The sequence below is a fragment of the Xenopus laevis genome, chromosome 4L (assembly GCF_017654675.1).
Source record: "Xenopus laevis strain J_2021 chromosome 4L, Xenopus_laevis_v10.1, whole genome shotgun sequence".
Lineage (NCBI taxonomy): Eukaryota > Metazoa > Chordata > Amphibia > Anura > Pipidae > Xenopus > Xenopus laevis.
Window position 1 is genome coordinate 32391719 of NC_054377.1, and position 15197 is coordinate 32406915.

Consider the following 15197-nt stretch of genomic DNA (forward strand, 5'->3'; position numbering starts at 1 on the left):
ATTGGCCCTTGAAGAACACCCTGTCCTGTAAGCTTATTTCATCCCGGTAGTTCCAATACTCTCTAATAGTCACAGGTGTCTCTGCCCTTGAATCAGGCCATCCGTTGAGCACAACTGATTTGAGGATCTTGAGGTGTTCATCTTGCTCAGAGGACTCCCTGATCTGCGACAGACGCTGATGCGTGACATTTAAATAGTCGGCCTGGTTTATGCCCTCTATGCTCTTCACGGTACATGCTGCAGACTGAATGCTGGGCATGAGGTGCGTCTGCTTCGTGCCAGCGTGTTTTGGCTCTGCTCAGTGTATCACTGACATACATATATGGGCCCGGTTTATAGGTTACCTCCAGAGCATAGTTTTGGAGCGAGAGTAGCATGCTTTGAAGTCGTTTTGGGGCACTAAGCAAAGGTTTGTTGAATATCGCAACTAGCGGTTTGTGGTCCGTTTCAACCGTGATGTTTCCCCGACCGTACAAATAACTGTGGAAACAGTGGCAGGCAAACACAATGCTTAGGCATTCTTTCTCGATCTGAGCGTAATTCTGCTCAGTTGCAGCGAGGGCTCTGGAAGCAAATGCTACAGGTTGTCCATCTTGCATTAGGCAGCATCCGAGGCCATTCTGACTGGAGTCACTTTGAACTGTAATGGGCTTGCTAATGTCATAGTATCTTAGTACCGGTGCTGTGGTAATTAGTCGCTTGACCTCATCAACTGCTTCCTGGTGCTTTGGCAGCCAGTGCCATGGCATGTCTTTATCCACGAGCCTGCGCAAGGGCTCGCACACCGCTGAGAGGCGGGGCATGAATTTTGACAGGTAGGTGACGAATCCGATGAACCTTTGCACTCCCTTTGAATCGGTTGGAGCCGGCATGTCTTTTATTGCCCTCACCTTCTCAGGATCTGGCTTTAACCACTCTGCTGATAGTATATGACCGTGGAAGCGGACCTCATTAAGTTTAAACTGTAGCTTCTTGATGCTCAGTCTCAGTTTCACTTCTCTGCAGCGGTTCATAAGGGCAATCATGTTGGCATCGTGGTCGCGAGTGGCCTCTTCTAGTGAGTCTCCACAACCCACTATTAGTATATCATCTGCAATTGGCTCCACACCTCGCAAGCCGGCTAGTAGTTCATGCTGTTTTCTTTGATACACCTCTGGGGCTACAGACACACCGAAGGGTAGTTTTAGCCAGCGCATTCACCCCCAGGTTGTCCAGAATGTAGTAAGAAAGCTGCTCTCAGTGTCCAATTTGATTTGTAGGAATGCATCCCGGGCATCCACCAATGAGAAAGTACGGGCTTTGGGCAGTTTATAGAGGACATCTTCAAGTGTTGGCATTATATAGTGGAACCTTTTCAGCGCTTTGTTCAATGCCCTTGGGTCAATGCAGATTCTGATTTTGTCAGCTTTTTTGACTATAACCATGTTGCTTATCCAGTCTGTGGGTTCAATCACTGGGGCTAGGTTCCCATCCTGTATGTGTTTGTCCAGCTGGGTTTTTACAGCTTCCCTCAGTGCGACTGGAACATTGCGTGGCGAGCATTGTACTGGTGTGACAGTTCGATCTAGGTCAAAGTGCACTTCCCCCGGTAGAGACTCTATCGGACTATTGTACATATCATGGTATGTGCTGGTAAGCTGGTGCTCAGTTAGCAACCCTGTGGTATGGCTTTCCAGATTGTGGAGTTCGTCTGGAATAGTAATACGCATTAGACCCAAACGTTCACATGTTGAGCCCGATAGGAGCGGGTTCTGGCTTGCTTGGACTATTTCGAATTCCAGTCTGTGGCGGAGACCCTTTATGAAGCATTCCGTACGAAAAAGGCCCAATGACTTCATCACCTCCCCCGAATACAGCTTGAGTCTTGTCTGGCTAGGTACTAGTCTTACCTTGGGTGCTATCTTGTGTTTATCATGAAGGCTCATGACGTTGCATGTTGCTCCTGAGTCAAGCTGGCAACGTTGTCGGATGCCATGGAGCTGAAGGTTGACAAACCACTTTTTTCCTCGGGAGCTGGGTGGCCCCATAGTACTGGCGGTGTATATATGTCCATTGTCCTCCTTGTCCACCTCCCATTCAAGCTCCGCTTGATCGTCGACTGTATGTAGCTGACGCTGGTCATGTTTTGCTTTAAGGCACACTGCTGCAAAGTGGTTGAGGGTGCCGCAAAGTCGGCAAGTCATGCCAAAAGCTGGGCATTGCGCTCTCCCCCGGTTGTGTGTGCTGCCACAATACTTACACTTGTCAGGGCTTCTGGAGTAGTTAGGATATCGTGCTATGCTGGGCTTTATGGTGCTTAGAAGTGCTGGCTTTTGGGCAGCTGTAGCATTAATACTGTCATCTGCTCTGGCCTGTGTCGGCACTTTCATTCGCAAGTCTGTTTGCTGCACAGCTCGGCAAATATCAATGGCAGACGCCAACGTAAGTTCCCTTTCTCTTAGCAAGCGACGGCGCGTGTTTTCATCAGTAATACCTAGCACCAGCCTGTCTCTGATAAGTTCATCTTTTAACTGTCCATAATCACATGTTGCTGCTTTCTCCCTCAGTCTGGTTACAAAACAGTCAATCGTCTCACCCTGCTCTTGCTTGCATGATCCGAAGACAAAGCGCTCGAAGATTACATTCTTTGTCGGCTTGAAATGTTCAAGGGCGTCCAAGATGGCAGTGCACTCTTTTGCTGTTCCTCTGTCAGATGCAGATTATGGCAATAGATGTGTCTGCACTCACCACCCATTAGACGCCTCAGAGTGGCTGCCTGTACCTCTTCCGATTTCTCGTCCAGTCCGGAAGCTAACATAAAGTCTTGAAATTCAGCTTTGAATGTTTCCTAGTTGGTAGCCAAGTCGCCGGACATCTTCATCTCGGCTGGTGGAGGTATCATGTTTGCGTACATGGTTGCTTAAATACCGATGCTTAGTATGCTGAGAGTTTCTTTTCCAGCTGGATGAGTGGATGGTGTGCTGCCACTAGGTGACAGCATAACCCCTTAACAGCGAGGGGACATGATTACACTTTACAAGTACATTAGAGGACATTATAGACAAAAAACAGGGGATCTTTTTACCCATAAAGTGGATCACCGTACCAGAGGCCACCCCGTTAGACTAGAACAAAAGAACTTTCATTTGAAGAAACTTAGGGGGTTCTTCAGAGTCAGGACAGTGAGGTTGTGGAATGCACTTCCGGGTGATGTTGTGATGGCTGATTCAGTTAATGCCTTTAAAGGAAAACTATACCCCCCAAACAATGTAGGTCTCTATTAAAAGATACTGAGTAAAACAGCTCATGTGCAAAACCCTGTTTCATGTAAATGAACCATTATCATAATAATATACTTTTTTAGTAGTATGTGCCATTGGGTAATCATAAATAGAAAATTGCCATTTTAAAAAATAAGGGCCGCCCCCTGGGATCGTAAGATTCACTGTGCACACATACAAACCACATGTAAGGTCACATGAGCCAATTAACAGACAGAGTTCTGCCTTTTGCTTCCTCACTTCTTCCTGTTACAGTTAGTGTTGTAGTATTTCTGGTCAGGTGATCTCTGAGGCAGCACAGATAGAGTCACGAAATGGTGGTTCAAGGCAAGAGATGTAAAAGGGCAATATTTATGTAAATATATATTCCAGTTTGGTAAGATTCTTTAATATGTCATTCAATTTGATATAAACTATCTGTTGCTTAAGTATTCATTTTGGGGGTATAGTTTTCCTTTAAGAATGGCTTGGATGATTTTTTGGACAGACATAATATCAAAGGCTATTGTGATACTAAGCTCTATAGTTAGTATAGGTATGGGTATATAGAATTTAATTAAAAGTAAATGCTAAATTAAAAGGTATGGAAATGGAATGATATCAGAAATGTACACTGCTTCTATATTGAAATTCCAATTGCTGTACAGAAATATTGATCCAAATATGTAACCTTGATGGCAATGACAAGTTAACAAGAGTAAACATCAATGTGTGAGTGTGCAGCATATGTCATTCTATTTATTCCCCAGTCATATTTTTGGTTGTTGGTATCTGCTTTTTAACATCAGCAAACGTTACAAATTAACAAAACATCTATAGCAAACCTTGAAAATGCCATTTTAGTTGGAAAATTCAAGGGAGAGTATTTGCTTTCCTTCACCCCTCATCCAGTCACGTGGCTCTGAATTCTAATATTTTTTTCTACTCTTTAAGTAGTATATAAGTGTTCTACCAGAAAGCAAAAGTTATCCACTTCAATAATGGCTTTCCTTTGGCTTGTATCCTGCCTGGCTTTAGCCACCACAGTTTATGGTAAGTTTAAGAACATTCTTGATCATGAAGCTGAAGGGGACAGTATTATGGATCTAATTTTTCTTGTCAGAAAAAGTCCTGTGGCAAATAGTTGAATGCACATTGCTAATAAGAAAAGAGAGGAGATTCATTTTTAATGGACGAGAAATTGTAGTTCAGCTCCAAACTTCACAGACCCCACTATTATTTATAGATGTGTATATGAAATATTTTCAAGTTTCTTATATATTGGACTAATATAAGTTACTGATTCCTCCAGGCTGTGGCCAACCTGAAATCGCTCCAGTGGTGACTGGCTATGCCAGGATTGTGAATGGTGAGGAAGCAGTTCCAGGTTCTTGGCCTTGGCAAGTCTCCCTGCAGGTAATATCACAATCTGCACTGTAACTTTTACACAAGAAAAATACGGAGTGCAACAAAACAAGTGCATTAATATAATAATAATATAAAAGGTATATAATATACTAAATCTACATGTTTGCACACTCAAAACAAAAACAAGAACAATTTAACACGAGGGTGGTTTGAAAAAAAAATTTTTACTATTGTTCAAAAAACATTTTACATAGATAATGCCATACAACACATGGCGCAATTTACACAATGTTAAAAAAGTAGCATAGAAAATTAACCACCCATTAGTTATATGCAGCAAGCAAGAAATCCCCTTGACAAAGGCCTTGGTGCCGAAACGTTGGGGCCATTCTCATTTTTCTGGTAGGTGTATCCGCTCCCTTGCTGATTTCTTGCTTGCTGCATATAACTAATGGGTGGTTAATTTTCTATGCTACTTTTTTAACATTGTGTAAATTGCGCCATGTGTTGTATGGCATTATCTATGTAAAATGTTTTTTGAACAATAGTAAAAATTATTTTTTCAAACCACCCTCGTGTTAAATTGTTCTTGTTTTTGTTTTGAGTGTGCAAGCATGTAGATTAAGTATTGACATTGGTTACCTTTGGTAGGGGTAACATCTGTTTTTGCACCTCTCGCCAATTTTTGAAAGTTTTGGTGTGCCCTCCATCCATTATTAATTGTATATAATATAGTACCAAGGGACTAAAGTTTATAGTATAGTACATTATTTATACAATAATATGCATCATATTGCTTTAGGTTCTAATTTCTTTTTGATAATTTTAAGGAATATATATATTTATTTTTCCTTTCTTTTACGCAAGATATATAGTTTGACAATTCCTAAGCTCTATAAATGCTAAGCACATAAGAGTAACACAACTGGGTTTTTTGTTGTTGCAAAAGTAATCTCAGATTCCCCAAACCAATTTCTTATGCTGAACATGGAACCCCTCAGTTCTTCGTTCTTCCATTACCTAAGAATGTCTCTACTGGCTGGTTTTAGAGCTATATTATTGTTCATGGGTTAGAAGAGTGAAGGCTTACAAACAGCAAATTTAGTACCATCACCAACACTTACTTTTCTAGTTCACACACCAGCAAGTAGAAATATAGTTTAATCACAGTTGGTAACTTGAAAGAATCCTTTCCTCTAATGGGAAGTTTGCTTCATAGGGGTATGCAAATAAATTCTCTTTATCTTTGAAAACTTTAACCAGCAATATAACTACTATCTGGTTTTAGCCCTGCTAAGCTCTTCAGAAGGATTATATTAAACATAGTAACATCTGTCAACAGCTTCCAACTAACATGGGTTTTAAATTTATAAATATGCCTCAAAGGCCCTATCCTTTATGAAAAAATGGAGAAAGGGAAATGGAGAACAAAAATGAAAATTAGATGAATAGAGAGAGCAGAAGGTTGTGGATAGCAGTTAGGAAAACAGAAGAGCAGAGAAGAGAGTAGAAGAACTTCTGGAATTAGAAGGGGTGAGCTGAAGGAAAAAGAGGTAGAGGTAAAGGGAGTATAGTAAAACACTATTCTAAATAATATTACTGTGTTGTTTTTACAGGATTCCACTGGATGGCACTTTTGTGGTGGGTCCCTTATTAGCAATGAGTGGGTTGTAACTGCTGCTCACTGTGGTGTTGGGTAAGCTTTGAGACTTCTCTCTGTAGAAATAAATAAGTACAGAAAATAAAATCCCATATACAAATATAACATTTTTAGGCTAACTGAGATTAAAAGGACTTTTGTAATTCAACAACATATTTTTATAGTTTTCGTCTCTGTAGTTCAGTTTTCTGAACACAATATGTCTAGTTTATAACAGTCAAGGTGTTGTTTCCATGGTTTGGCCTAGCTTTATCACTGTCATTTGCCAATTAATAGTCAGATACTTCATGTAGACAATGCCTTTAAGACAATCTCAAAGTTATTATAACGGTGGTTCTTTAGATATTGACTGACACTTCAAAATAGGTGACCACACTTCCTTATACAGACATTTACCAGAAATGTGGCAGAAAACCTTTGGAACAAGTAATGCTCACAGTTTCTATACAACTTCTTATAGGGCCAGAGATAAAGTGGTTCTTGGAGAGCATGACCGTGGTTCAAACGTGGAAAAAATCCAGTCTCTTGCTGTTGCTAAGGTATTTACTCAATGTACTTCAGAATGACTTGGGTTGCCTGTTATTATATAAAGCATATACAGTATAAATCAGGATTGTAATTCTGCCAAAACTGATTAAGGATTGGGTGTAATTATTGTGAGACTATTTACACATGTATCAGGATGGAGCCCTTCTGACAGTTGATCACGTGAACATTCAGGGCACTTAAAGGAACAGTAATGTCAGTAAATTAAAGTGTTTTAAAGTAATGAAAATTTAATGCAGTGTTGCCCTGCACTGGTAAAACTGCTGTGTTTGCTTCAGAAACACTACTATTGTTTAAATAAATAAGCTGCTGTGTAGCAATGGTGGCAGCCATTCAAAGGAGAAAAGGCTCAGGTTAAACAGCAGATAGCAAATGAGCTCTGTCTTTCTAATGGTGTTATCTGTTATCCATTAGTTAATCTGTGCCATATAGCCGTTTTTCAATTTCCGCCATTGCTCCACAGCAGCTTGTTTATATGAACTAAAGTAGTTACATAGTTACATAGTTGATTCAGTAAATGCCTTTAAGAATGGCTTGGATGATTTTTTGGACAGACATAATATCAAAGGCTATTGTTATACTAAGCTCTATAGTTAGTATAGGTATGGGTAGATAGAATTTAATTAAAAGTAGGGAGGTGTGTGTGTATGGATGCTGGGTTTTCATTTGGAGGGATTGAACTTGATGGACTTTGCCTTTTTCAACCCAATTTAACTTTTAACATGTAACTATGTAACTATGTAACTATATAGCCGTTTTTCAATTTCCGCCATTGCTCCACAGCAGCTTGTTTATATGAACTAAAGTAGTGTTTCTGAAGCAAACAGATCAGTTTTACCAGTGCAGGGGAACACTACATGATATTTTCATTACTTTAAAACACTTAGGGGCAAATTCACCAGGGGTCGAATATCGAGGGTTAATTAACCCTCGATATTCGACTGGGAATTAAAATCCTTCGACTTTCGAATATCGAAGTGGAAGGATTTTAGCGCAAATAGTTTGATCGAACGATCGAAGGAATAATCCTTCGATCAAACGATTAAATCCTTCGAATTGAACGTTTCGAAGGATTTTAATCCAACGATCGAAGGATTATCCTTCGACCAAAAAAACTTGGGAAAGCCTATGGGGACCTTCCCCATAGGCTAACATTGGGTTCGGTAGGTTTTAGATGGCGAACTAGGGGGTCAAAGTTTTTTCTTAAAGAGACAGTACTTCGACTATCGAATAGTCGAATAGTCGAACGATTTTTAGTTCGAATCCTTCGATTCGAAGTCCAAGTAGCCCATTCGATGGTCGAAGTAGCCCAAAAAACACTTCGAAATTTGAAGTTTTTTTACTTCGAATCCTTCATTTGAGCTTGGTGAATTGGCCCCTAACATTTTTTGGTGTTACTGTTCTTTTAATAGCCAAACAGCAAACATTGTATCATCAATAAAAACATTTTGTAGAATATGTCTGTTTAATTAAATTGACTTTTTTGGCAACAGGTCTTCACACACCCACAGTGGAATTCCAACACAATCAACAATGATATTTCCCTAATTAAGTTGGCTACTCCAGCTGTCTTCAGCCCATCTGTGTCTCCAGTTTGTCTGGCTAATATTGGAGAGGATTATGTTGGAGGACGCATCTGTGTTACCAGTGGCTGGGGAAAGACCAGATACAACTGTGAGATCCAAAGGCTAAATCCCTTTTATTTTATGGTGGTGGTGAAGGGGTGGTAGTTGGTAACAGAGATTTAAAACAGATTAATAGAAATCTAAATGATTGTCAAAACTCTCTCCTTCGTGATTAGTCTGTTATTTTAATATATATCAAAATGCCTGTTATTAAATATGGCCATTGGTACAGCCTTCCACTAAATGTGCATGCGTATTTAGAGCCTTACCCATTTCTAAAAAAGGGGATGCTACTTAATCATCCTCACAAGCCCTGCGCTGGCTAAACAAGCGCTAGGAGTGGAGGAGTAAACAATATGAAAATGAAAGAAAAGACAGGATGGGGAAAAATGGAAATCAGTATAAACAGGATTTCTAATAACCAAAGGGTGAAAATAGAGCTGCAATTTTCTTATAGTAAATTGTGATAAATCTAAGTGAGAGCTTAAGGAAAATTTTCTTAAATCTCAAGTATGCTGTTGGGCTAAATCCATGATTACAGTTGCTTTTGGTTTCTTCTTACAGCATTTACCACACCAAACCAACTGCAGCAAACTGCTCTGCCTCTGCTGACAAACGATCAGTGCAAGAGCTACTGGGGAACTAATATCCTTGGCACAATGATCTGCGCTGGTGCTGCTGGCTCCTCCTCCTGCATGGTTTGTATATTTAACATTTATATTAATACTAGCTATTGGATCAACCCAACTCTCCATAGACTTTACCATAATATAACCTTATACCTCAGCTAACTTCTCCATTTTTTCTCTTTATGGAATGCCTATGCTATGCTACACCACTGATCATAGCTGTTTTCTGTATCAGATCATTTTAACTTATTGTATTATAATGTATGTTTCAAAGTTTCTTTGAAATGTATCCTTATAGTTTCTAACTTTTATAAAGTATTTCTAATAGTACAGTATTGTTTTTGACGTAGATGTTTCCCTTGTTTCCACACAGGGTGATTCTGGTGGACCACTTGTATGCCAGGACAGCGGTGCATGGTCACTTGTTGGCATTGTGTCCTGGGGAAGCAGCAGTTGCTCAACAAGCACTCCAGCTGTGTATGCCCGTGTCACAGTTCTCCGTTCTTGGGTTGACGAGATTGTTGCCTCCAACTAAAACAGTCCTATAAGAAGTACAGAAATTACATTGTCAAATGTAATTTAATTAAATATTCAGTCCTGGAATAAAATGTCAGTGAAAAAAATTCTTGTTTCGAGTAATTGTGGCATGAAGGGTCTGCACTTCACTTGTTTAAATATTTTAGAGCACTGATTTGCTTTAGAGTTCTTTATATAAATATCAAACTAAATGGACAACATAAACAATAGTTATACATACTGTATTTATGACCTGCTATTTTTAAAACAACAGCAAGATGGTAAGAAAATTATATTTTAGTGTATGCAAAGGAAAGCAGCAACTTTCTATCTCTTCTCTCCACAGTACTCAACAATACATAGGCTTAAAGGAGAATTAAAGCTTAACTAAAGAAGTAGGCTAGAAATGTTGTACATTATGTTTTAGGCTTCTGTACCAGCCCAAGGCAACCACAGCCCTTTAGCAGTAAAGATCTGTGTCCCCAAAGATGCCCCAGTAACTCCCCATCTTCTTTTCTGCTGATTCACTGCACATGCTCTGTGCTGATGTCACTTACCGAGCTTAGGGACCAACTCACAATATACAGGACACATAGAATATAAATGTCACAGTATTAATAATTAATACAGATAATCACTACATGGCAGCACAGAAACCAGTGAGATTAGCATCAGAATTTAATAATCAGCCCTGTAGCATCATCTTATATTACAGGCCAACCTCCTTTTCTGCTTGATAATTTTCAACAATCCCTAAATTTAGCTTCTCAACAGCTGCTCAGAGCCTACTGAGAATGTGAGTGTCACAGACACTTTCCAAGATGGTTACCCTCTGTGGCAAGTTTGAAGTCCTACATTATTGCTGCTATCGAGAAGCTAAAACTTTAGACTGGTGCAATAAGTTCAGTATATAAAATATGGCATTTTTAATTATATAAATTTTTAGGGTTGATCATCCCAGCCGTGATCAGGGCTGGGATGGATGTAATGGTGTAGCACCCAGGGTGGGGAGCTTGTCTGGGTCCACGACAGCCATTTCCCACCAGGATTTTAAAGGTGTCCCGCTGGCCCTGTCTGAACTTGCTGCTGCCTACCCTGACTTCTACCTGGATTTTGACTTTGAGCTTCTTAACCTTTGGGTTATTGTATTTTATAGAGTTTAGTTTTGCATTTATTCACTATTCAAGTGGAACAACTTTGTCTTGGGTTGAGACTCATTTAAAATAAGGGGTAGAGAATGCAGAATATGATACAGATGCTGAAATCAGTGTTTTCTGTGAGCGTGTCTATCTACCTGGGCCATCTTCTGACCTAGTTCCGCAACTTATTGCCTCTATTTATATACTGGCACAGACCCACCCCCTTTTGTGACATCACAACGGACGCGGTTATATAAAGAGGGAAACGGGTTAGGGTCGGGTGCTGGTGAAGGAGCAGTGGGTTAGGGTCGAGTGCAGGTCGAGTTTTGCTCCAAACTAGCCTAGCAACCATGCATTGATTTGAATAAGAGACTGGAATCTCAATAGGAGAGTGTCTGAATGGAAAGTGTAATAAAAAGTAGCAAAAACCATAAATTCATAGCCTTACAGAACATTTGTGTTTAGATGCGGTCAGTGACCCCCATTTTCAAAGCTGGAAAGTGTCAGAAGAAGAAGGCAAATAAAATTGTAAAAAAACAATAAAAATAAATAATGAAGACCAATTTAAAAGTTGTTTAGAATTAGCCATTCTATAAGGTACCAAAAGTTTACTTAAAGGTGAACCATTCTTTTAATAGCAGCAAAGACTTTGAATCTGGAATAGAAAATATGGTGCTGGTCTTCATTTATGCCCATTAATGCATGTTTGTGAATTCCTCAAGTCACATTCACTTTGGGGCATACAAAATGATAAATAGTAAGCTGAGGGAAGTCATCACCCATATAAACTCACCAAAATTATGCAATCGTGAATCAGGAACCTCCCCCTCACAGTCACATTATGTCTCTCGTGTATAATAACTTTGCAACTTGAATATTTATTTTATAAAGGTAACTAGAAAGAAAAGGGGATTCCAGTAATAAAACATTACCTTGTAATTGGTCCTTACTGGGATATAATTAATCAGAATTAATCCCAGAATTACTGGGATATAATTAATCAAATAATTGGGTTTATTTCATGTATAAATGATTTTTTTAGACTTGAGTTTGAAGATCCAAATACCTTGTGTGAAAGGATCGGAAACCAAAGATCCTTAACTAAAAGCCATTGACACTGGTAAAACTGATTTTCCCCAACCACAGCATTTTTGAAAGAAAGGACACAGATTACCAACTTTAACATTTATGGGAATCAATCTAATACCAGAACCTAATAGGGGAACTAATTGGGACTGTATGCTTCTACAAAAAGAGTTTTTTTGGATTAGGACTTTAGATACTGTGCCCCTCAGGGATTACATTAGTTCTTTTACCCTGTTCTTGAATTTGCTTATATAGATTATTCTTTAATGTTTTTATAATACAGGTATGGGATCTGTTATCTGGCAGGGCACATGCCTAGGGCGCAAAGATGGGGGGTGCCAGGCACATAACTTTTCTGCTGCATATCCCATGTCTGGTCCCCTCTCTTCCAGTCTTTTTGTGCTTCTGCTCCTGAGCACGTTGATTCATTCATGTGCTCGCTGCAATTAGCACATACGCGCTAGCAGCAACTAAGATTTAATTATTCCGTATTAAAGCCAAAATTAAGATATTAGGTTTATTTATTGTTTAAATTATTTTTTAGTAGACTTAAAGGGGTTATTCACCTTTGAGTTAACTTTTAGAATAATGTAGACAGTGATAGTCTGAGACAATTTGCAAAAATTACCATTGCAACCATTCATTGATTTGAATAAGAGACTGGAATATGAATAGGAAAGGACATGAATAGAAAGAGTAAAAGTAGCAATAACAATACATATGTAGCCTTACAGAGCATTTGTTTTGAGGTGGGGTCAGTTCCCCCATCTGAAAGCTAGAAAGAGTAAGAAGAAGAAGAAGAAGAAGGCAAATGACTATGAAGATTTTCATTCATCCAGGTCATGGTATATCTATACTAGATATACCATGACCTGGATGTATGAAAATCTTCATAGTCATATTGCCATTAATTTTGGAGAGAATACTCTAAAACTGGTTCGGGAATATGAAACAGCAAGAAAAGAAAGAAAGAAAGAACAGCAAGAAAAGTGGCAGACTATCGAAACCATCTACGCTTTAATCTCAGATGCCGACATCAGGGACTCACCCCTTGTAGCCTACGCCTCTGGGTTCCACCGTAAAAAGTCACAGAGCCAACAAGATTTTACAAAAAGCCCAAAAACATCTACTAAATGAACAGGTCAGACAGATCAACTTTACCATTGATGCCCTTAAGCAGAAAGTTGAACACCTGAAACTGAGTCTGGCAAAAGAACTGCCTGATGGAACGCTGGAAAGGGTGGTTGTGTTTGTTGAACGTGCACAGATTGCCCAACACATTAAGAGTAAGGAGCGACAAATAAGCAAATTCACGAGGGGGGCAGGCTCACAAGATGGACGCAGATTAAATGCGCTCCGACTAAAGACCATCTCCTACTAGCTACGACAGGCGCATCAGCACAGGGGTGAGCAAAACCCATGCTATCAAGGCGATAAGGCATGGGACAGAAAAAGAACCTGAAAAAGGAAACCAAAAAGGTTACCGCATACTTTGCACAGTGATCACATTCCCCTCCACGGGGCTCATCCTCCGCCATTTTGGAACAGAGGCTGCGAGATCCTTCACCTCTGCAGACGGCCATGTCCTCCTCAGAGATCGATGCTCCGACGACGACTCCAACGAAAAGGATCGAGGAGTCACTTTCTGTGGTCCCTCCTATGGATACCACCTCCAACCAGCAACAGTTAGAAGTTTATTTGAAGTTTCATTCTAGTTTAATTTGTTTTATTCAGCTATCACTTGAGATTTATCACAATATGTTTGTAAGATGTACATGTAATTTGCTATTTGTCAATACCCAGGGGCCTAAACGACTACCTCGACACTCACAATGGTACGCTTCTACTCTTTAAATGCCAGAGGATTGAACTCCCCTCACAAATGTAACCAGGCATTGCACGATGCCTTTCGCATGAAAGCTGATGTTCTGTTTCATCAAGAAACGCATTTTTGCAAACTTAAACCACCAACATTTCTCAATAAGAAATTTCCACACAGGTTTCATACCTACTCACCCAACAAGACCAAGGGAGTTTCTATCCTCATAAGTGCTAAAGTGCCATCATGGGTGTCTAGGGTGGTCGCTGACCCCTCGGGCCGTTACTTACTATTACAGTGTACACTGGGTAACACGGATTTCACATTAATCAAAATTTATGCCCCGAATAAACACCAAAACCACTTTCTATCAGCCACTCTAACGAAACTAAAAGAAGGGCAGGTGTATAGTAGCGGTGGATTTCAATGCAACGCCAGACCCCACTATAGATGTCCTTAGAACCGCCACATTCTCGACTCCCACGTATTCAGATACCCAGTCATGGAAATAAATTGTGAACCCCTGTCAGACACAATTTCCAAAGGAAAACCATGAAGGCGAAAAATGTGTTGAATGAAAAAATTAGAAAGTTCCAAAGCAGAAGGTAATTTACGGAGAGGGATAAAGTGAGCCATCTTGCTGAACCTGTCAATTACCACCCAAATGACTGTACAACCATGGGAGGAAGGAAGGTCCACAATAAAATCCATGGCCAAATGTGTCCAAGGCCGGGAAGGAATGGGTAGTGGTAAAAGTAATCCCTTGGGGGAGGTGTAGCAGGTTTTAGATGCGGCACAAATGGAACAAGAAGACACAAATTCTTTAACGTCTTTCTGAAGAGATGGCCACAAACAAGATGGGATATTAACTCGGTAGTCTTCTTGATCCCAGGATGGCCAGCTTGCTTGGAACTGTGTGATTGATGAAGAATAGATTGACGAAGATCCGGGGGAACAAAGGCCACTCCAAGAGGTGTATCAGCAGGTGCAGAAGTTTAAGCAGACAAGATTTGAGACCCCATTGAAGGAAACAAAGCAGCCACAAACGACGGAACAATCGGTTCTTCGTCCTTCAAAGAGGAGTCCACAGGAGAAAAACTTCTGGATAAGGCATCTGCCTTCTTGTTTCTAGAGCCAGGTCGGAAAGTAATGACAAAATTAAAACGAGAAAAGAACAAGGACCAACGAGCCTGTCTGGGGTTCAGACGTTTAAGGGTTTGAATATATTCCAAGTTCTTATGGTCCGTAAAAATGGTCACAGGAACTGCAGAACCTTCAAGAAGATGTCTCCATTCTTCTAATTCTAACTTGACAGCCAGAAGTTCACGATTGCCAACATCATAATTGCGTTCTGGAGGAGAATTTTTTTTAGAAAAGAAAGCACATGGATGAATTTTCCCATCACAGAGTTGTCTTTGGGAAAGTACGGCTCCAGCACCTACATCAGAAGCATCAACTTCTATGAAGAAAGGTAGAAGGGGGTCAGGATGTCTTAGGACAGAAGCAGAAGAAAAGGAACTTTTCAAGGATTCAAAAGCTTCTTTGGCTTGAGAAGTCCATACATCATGTC

General features: G+C 40.1%; 1 protein-coding gene across 1 annotated transcript; it reads left to right on the forward strand.

Annotated features, from left to right (window-relative positions):
* The first annotated feature begins 4183 nt into the window (after positions 1–4183).
* On the forward strand, positions 4184–9702 carry LOC121402981 (chymotrypsinogen A-like). The gene is made up of 7 exons (XM_041590071.1): positions 4184–4292; positions 4552–4655; positions 6224–6303; positions 6728–6806; positions 8307–8487; positions 9003–9136; positions 9441–9702. The coding sequence occupies exons 1-7, from the start codon at positions 4241–4243 to the stop codon at positions 9600–9602; spliced, it is 792 nt and encodes a 263-aa protein (XP_041446005.1). The 5' UTR covers positions 4184–4240; the 3' UTR covers positions 9603–9702.
* Positions 9703–15197: the final 5495 nt, after the last annotated feature.